The sequence below is a fragment of the Excalfactoria chinensis genome, chromosome 1 (assembly GCF_039878825.1).
Source record: "Excalfactoria chinensis isolate bCotChi1 chromosome 1, bCotChi1.hap2, whole genome shotgun sequence".
NCBI classification, from domain to species: Eukaryota; Metazoa; Chordata; class Aves; order Galliformes; family Phasianidae; genus Excalfactoria; species Excalfactoria chinensis.
The window spans coordinates 13,612,767-13,620,072 of NC_092825.1; the positions used below are offsets into that span (position 1 = coordinate 13,612,767).

Genomic DNA, 7,306 nt, shown 5'->3' on the forward strand with positions numbered 1-7,306 from the left:
GGGCCTACACCGCCATCTTGAGAAGCACTGTGAAGGAGCAGCTCCAAGATGGCGCTCACCCACTTGTGCTCAAGCAGCAGACATTTGTGGATGGCTTGGTCAAACCCGTAGCACCTTGATTTCAATTTTCAGAACAGTATATCACCTTGGATACATAGTTTTAGTTTTGATCTACTTGTTGTTAGTCCTCCTCTGTCTGCTTATAAGGCCTAATTCACGGCTGTCTGTAAAGCATCACAACCTCAAACAGAAAGTTTTCTAGATGTGCAAAATATGTCTTAGAAAACTAAATGCTGCTTTTCTTTTGATAGTTACTATCCTTTTAGAAAAACAAGCCAGCAAACAAAAAACAGATGGACGATCATACTGTAGTGTTCAGTGCTGTGTCCTCTGCTATTACTTTGAGAACTCACTCCAGCAGAAATAATGCATACACTTACATTTTTGGAAATTATCTTCCACAACCATATGTGGAAATTAGTTGTGGGAGACTTTTTTTAGGTCAATTTAATCTGTATTTTGTTTGTATTCATACATGACCAGCTATTTATTTAAATTTCTCCATATTACATTATTTATTTTTATGGGTTTGAAAATTTTTAAAAAAGCAAAAGACTAAGAGATAAATTAAGATATTAATTCTACTTTTTATGTGCAAGCAGTATGTCAAATGCATTGTGAAAGAATGACACGTAACTGAAGAAAGCATTATTACTGTGATGCTACTAAATCATAGAGTGGTTGACATTTTATCAGCATATTTGGTAGGGAATTCAGATTTTGCTACAGAGAAGTTATGTGAGAGGTAAATATGAAGGAAGATTTATTTCCAGAATATAGCTGGTCCTGTGCTTTGATTTATGTTGGACCCTGAAGAAGAAAGAGGTTTTAAAATGCTTGAGGCAGAGATTAAGGAACTTCTATCTCACTTCTTTAATCTCTCCCCTGGTAAAGGATCTGGATTTATAACGCTCACTCGTCCCATGGTGGCTGGAGGGTAGATAGCATTGGTGCGTGATTTTTCAAGTCATCACAGGTCTTACAGTTGTAATTTCTTAGGTCTTAGGAATATCCTTAACACAAAGGAAAGGAACTGCAAGCACTTGGGCATATTTTCATTTCACAGACACCAACCAGCAGTGAGGAAATGGAATGGGCAGAGGCTGCAGCCTTGGTGCCCCAGTCATGCTTCAGAGTGTGGCACCAGCCCATGTAGGTGGGCACCACTCTCCCACTAATATAATAAACACCTCTATGGGTATAGGATGATTTTTTTTCCTCTCCTTTAATAAAAATGACAAAACTGTCAGAAAAAGTATACAAATAACTATGCCTTTCTTTAAAGTTATGATATAATTTGAGCTTGGGAGATTTCTTGCCAACAGCAAAACAGGCACTTCCTCTAAGCAAATTACCTGGGCTTCCTGGAGGCAGGGGAAAAAGACAGGGACTCCTGCAGGGTCCACCCTACCACATCTTTTAGATACTTACCTAAGGGGATATATCACCCTCTGGAGGTATCTACTGCTTTCCCCTAGGTAAGTGCAGCCCCATTCTATAGCACAGGCCGTGTTCCTGTGTTTTAAACTGATTGCACTGAGATGAATCCCACCCATAAAGAACTAAGCCAGAATCACAGATGAAATGGTCTGAAAAACAAAACCATCTCGCTACATTTCTATCTTTCTCATTCATTTCTGCTCTGATTTCTTTCATCATTCCTTTTGTTTGATGCATCATTTCTCTCAGGCAAGGAGCGTATATTTTTTTGTATTCCACATACTGACAGAATGTAGCATTGGATAATAAAGGCAGAATAAAGCATAAGCTCAGAAAAGGATATTTCATTTGACATATTTGATCAAGAGAGCACTAAGGACAGCAGATGAGCATGCATTTTTGTTTGCTCTGAAAAAGAAAGAAGTGATCTTTGTGAAAGAGCCCAAGGCACGGGCAGAAATAACATTGTTATGACCAAGTGTATGGCACAGCAAATGATCAAACAATTTACCAAGAGGCAAAACTCAGCGACATATGCTCTGCCCCACTATGAGGAAAGCTTTGCATCCTGGAGCAAATTCCTACAGTTAAAATTTTCTTTAATCATCATCTAGATGAGCTTTTCCACATTTCAAAAGGATGTAAAGCATACTTGTAAGTCATGAGACACTTCTTCACTTTCTAACAGGCACAGCACCCGTGGTGCCCTGCACTTTCTGTGTGCAAGTCTGGTATTTGAAGTTTGTTTTTTTCTCCTCTACAAACAAGAAATCCAGTTTCAACTTGAATGTTATCTCCCTGGCGGGCACTGCGCTGCTGATGGCAGTAATCAACACTGAAGAGAAAAAAAAGAGAGAGAGTGATAAACTGTATCGCTTTAAAGCATCACTGTAATTTTTAAAGTGCTGTTCAAGATACATATATATCCAATATATAATGTTTCATGATATCTCCTGAGGTCTTGCCATTTCCAAGATGACAGCGGGACTGTCAGGATGATAAGTGTGGCACAAACCTTGATTGCTATTAGTTTATTCAGAACTGGAGGGGTCATGCAGCACAACTGAACAGTGCTATTTCTAGGAAACTTGGACTGTCAACAAACAAATGTACTTGGCCTATTAACCAGAAATAATGATTCCGCCTAAATCCAATGGGAAAATGGATAATTTTATTCATATTTATAATTGTAGTAACGGTCTGTTTTAGATACCTATTATTAGATCTACTGTACCTGTCAGCTTAAATTATTTTCATTATTTTGGTAAAACAAACTCTTCTGCAGAGGTTAAATGACTGTGCTGTTTAGAAACGACCCTGATCTTATTCCCCAGAGGAATATCTGTGACCTAGAGGCTTAGAAAATAACAGAAATTCACCATGCTGTCACCTGCTTGCTAGTGAAGACGTGTGGGAGGGAGCAGAGGGAATTAAATTCAGAACCTAGTGGAGCAGAGTCATGAGAAGAAGTAGAAGGAAAACAGTCAGCTCCCTGAGCCTCCAACAAAAATAACCCAGGAGAGGTACAGTACTGGGAGGAGAACCTGACAGATGGGAAGGATGATAACATGAACTTGAGGAGAGAAAATAACTGAGAGAAAAATGTGTCCACTAGAGGACAACAGTAGCAGCAAGATCACCCAGTGCAGAACCATCGTGAGCTGGAGGCTGGAGACCATCCCTGAACATGCTGGCACCAACCATGCAGCCACAAGCAACAAGGGAAGCTGGCTCTTCCACAGTCCTGGGAGCAGCTGAAGTAAGGGCTTCTGAAATGAAAAAAGGCAGCCCTCATAGCCTGTCCTTATTTTTTTTTTTTTTTTTACAAGAACTGAAACATAAAATACTTGGGTTCAGACTGTCCCAGAATAAAATGTTCACTTTGCTTAGCAAAAATGAGAAGGAAGGAAAATGAAAACAAAAATGAAAGTAGTAGGATGGTGTGCCTGGTAAAACAATTGCAAAATCTGATGTTTTCTACCCATACTCACCAACACCTTTGACAAATACAGTACCTGGCAATGTGCTACAACCATGCTCTCATAAAAGCCTCGATTGCTACACCTACCTTCTTTTTCCTAACTTAGCAATGCATACGAATAAACTGACATTTTGGATATTTTCCATTCCTCAGTTCCAAGTTAAACTTAATACAAAGGCTTCCGGGGAGTATTTAAATCTATCAACACACACATGCTAATTACCTAAAAGTATGATAGAATGATGGCTGGTTGACTCTCAGGTGTTCAGCTGTATCTGTGTCTGTCCTGTAACATCTGGAATCTGCATAAATACAGGAAGTATCACACATAAATCATGCACAAGATAAATGAAAAGAATGATTAGATTTTGTCATGGTCTCCAGTGACACAAGTGATGTAAGAGTAGCACAGCAATAACACAGCATGCCCAAAAACTACGTGTAATTCTATGATTTGTCCACCATCTAGAACACATAACCTCTGCTTTATCCTTCTCTTGAGGACTTAAGTATAGCAGATGGAGAAAACAGAAAAATTAGCATCTTCCTTCACCTTCCTGTTCTCTCCTTGTCACATAGAAGTGAAGTGTTGTCACTACCAGGCAGTCAGAAACCCAGCCAAGTTCAGCAAATATCAGCAGCAAATCTGCAGATTGGGAAAGACCTCTTGCTTTCAAACACTGTCATTGAGTCAGCTCCTTTCTAGCAGAAGGCAGAAGCAAATCCTCCCTTGCTGACCATCTGCGAGGAGCACATTTCAACAGCAATTGCCTTCCTTCCATGATGCCAGCCCTTCCCCACAGGGTTGTCTATGAATGCTGCCACAAGCCCCCTGCTGCGGAGTCAAAGGAATGGGTGTTTAAGACTGGTGGCACTTCAGTCTACTCATCATGAAAGACAAGCAGCCCACAACAGAAGACTGGGTAGAAAAGGCCCAGAGGTGTGGGGAAGTCACAATTAATTGAAATTGTGGATTGAGAGGGTAGGAGAGAAAACAGACTGATCCAGTAATCTCAGCAGGAAAAGATGTATTGTCATCCAGGAATGGAGGCAGAAAGAACACAGGGCTACCCACAAGCTTGGCTATGGGTTCCCCACTCACTGCCTGCACTGGTCTGGGCAGAATGCTGTGTCTTTTCAAAGCTGGGTTCTTTAGAAACCCTGGGTGCGTTGCAGTGCTCTCATAAGGATACCCTGACCCCTTCAGACCGCCTTGCAGAAGTGCTCTGCAAATTAACTCCAACCACAGTTCTGCTGATTGCCAGACAGCACTTAAGAGTAGATACAACTTAATTTAAAGTTATTTTTGCTAGGTTCACATCTCATCAACCATATTAAATTTGTTAGAGAAAACGAAGACACAACAGCAAAAACCACGCAGTTAAAGTTCTTTATTACTGAAAACAAAACAATTTTTTCTTCTTATCAAGCAAATCCTTTACAGCGATTTGCCAAGATTTTCTTATGACCTGTTAGGCTTGGCAGAACATCAAAGGAATCATCTTCTAGAAACTTCTATAGATATAATTCTTATAGAGCCCAAACAATCAAATGTGCACACTTAACCATGCACAATAAATTACGAGAAACTCATTTTACTGATTAAGCACCAATTTTACTGACATTTATACTACTTGTATACTGATAACACCATAAGGATCACAAAACCTTGAACCATTTCGATGAGTATTAGTAAGACTGTAGCAGAACTACTAATATTAACAGTTGTTGTCAACATGAACTCACATGTGCTTATCCTGACCTTCTCCTGATCCTTGAAACAGATCTAATGCTTTTTATGCAATTAACAAGCAGAAATGCCCTTTTCTTCATTAAAGGCAAATAATTCCTGTCCCTCCATTACACCAGATAACACTTTTAGAGAACTACAGTTTCATACTGGGACATGGCAAAGTAAACAAAAAGCCATTACTTATGATGATTTCCAAGGAAACTTCAGGAAGCCTATTTGTTAATGACTGTATGAGTTTCTTTCTTTGTTTTCAGGAGAATTGTGTTCCAGAGAATGGAAAACAGAACATTAAACCCAAAGAAATACCGAAGGTCACAATTTACTGTGGTGTGTCTCTGCCTCCTCATAGTTGCAGGCCCTGTGCTGAGCGTTTAGACAATTCAAGAAGCCAAAGGATTAATAACTTTATGTAACTTCTCCAATTATCAAAATATTTCTGTTTTGTGATCGTGATCTAATTACTAAAAGTAGCCAAGTGGTGATAGATCAGGATTTATTACCAACCAGATGATCATCATCTCACAAACTGACATTTGTAATCCAGGCATGAATTCAGCTCAGTGACTCACGTTCCCTTCCTCCCTGCCTCTCTCCAATCTATCAACAGCGTATAGCAAATCTCTGCCGAATGAAAGACACAACTTCACGTTAGTTATCTGTCTACACCAAACAATTTAAATTCTTGGGAGAAGGGAAAAACAACATCACACTGTAACATCTTTAGCCGCAGCTTTCACAGTACTCATCCTACCTTTTGCGTGAACAGTAGGCGCCTCATTAGCAGCTGAATTAAATTACATTTAAAATGTCACAAAAATATTCAAAGAAGAATTAGGATTAGTTTCCTCTAAGTAGATTTGCAGTGGTAAATAATGTTAGATTCCATAAAACATTAGCCTCGCCATCCTCACAGCAGTCCCTTGTGCCATTACAGCCTTAGCACTGTGTTCCCCCACCCATCCCTATGCAGCACCCCAGCCTCCTTTGTTCCCCATCCGCCCCTTCCAGCCACTCCCATTCCCTTATCTCCATATTCGCCCTCTTGCACCTGCATTTCCTCCTTCTCCAATGCCACCTCGGGGTTACCACGTTGCGGTAAAGCAGCTGCTCTCATCTCCGACTCGTTCCTCTCTTGTGTTGTCCTGCCATCTTCTCTGCACCTGCTTTTGGTCTTAAATGTGCTGCATTCAGAGTGTAACATCCCAGGGATGTCATGATCCCATGCTTGTTTGTTTGTCTGTCCTGCTTCTTGTGTTATGTGCATCAGATAGCATTGGCACGACGCTATCTTTATTTTCTCTGAAATTCTGAAAAACGCTTATTGCTTTCCCCCACCCATAAAATCCTATAGGAACGTCTGTGGATACAAATGTGACTGTGATGATGCAAAGCCGTGAGCAGCTTTGTTACCTGTGCTGCTTTCTAAGAGTCCTCTCAGTGTAGCGTGGGCACTAATGCCAAATCCACGAGCAGATTGGATTGCTTTATCTCAAAGCTGGCTGGGAACAGCTGTTGTGCATCTCTAAGGCACAGCTAATAACCAGGTCCATCCGATGCTCTTTCCAGTCCTCGCTGTTGAGGGCATTTCGAGGGAAAGTGGAGCTTAGTAAGCAAAATCCCTGCCTGCTGAATTACAGTCTGGCACGTCAGTATGAGAGTTGAAAGCACTGCAGCTAAAGCTGCCTGCTGTTGTGTCGGAGATGGGAGAGCACACAGACAGATAAGCTAGGTTTTGGCCCTGTCATCTGCCTCTTGTACTATATTCTACCTGCTTTTCTCTATGGCTTTCTGATCCGGTTGTCCAGTTAGTATTACAGCTTCCAAAATGGTCATAAAAAGATCAGTATCTCCTTTCCTTCTTCAAAGCTTGGTGTCCTCCTACCCCTAAAAAGCAAAGAAATACCCTCTGGATTTGTTCCTGCTCCCTTGTCACTTTTAAGTTCTTTTCCTTCTCAAATGCTGTCGTTGCCAAGACAAACTAAGTTGCCTTCAAATCGCGTGCACTTCGGCAGGCTGGGTGAGATTATTTTGTCACGGATCTGATTTCCTTCTAAGCAGCGAAGAGCAAACCT

The 7,306-nt window shown here is 40.8% G+C and overlaps 1 protein-coding gene across 1 annotated transcript in view; it reads right to left on the minus strand.

The window, feature by feature from the left end:
• Window positions 1–6,266, minus strand: part of LAMB4 (laminin subunit beta 4) — a 52,612-nt gene extending 46,346 nt beyond the window's left edge. Inside the window, 1 exon segment of the mRNA XM_072326535.1 lies at window positions 6,167–6,266. Within this exon segment, the coding sequence (XP_072182636.1) occupies window positions 6,167–6,266 (100 nt within the window).
• Window positions 6,267–7,306: the final 1,040 nt, after the last annotated feature.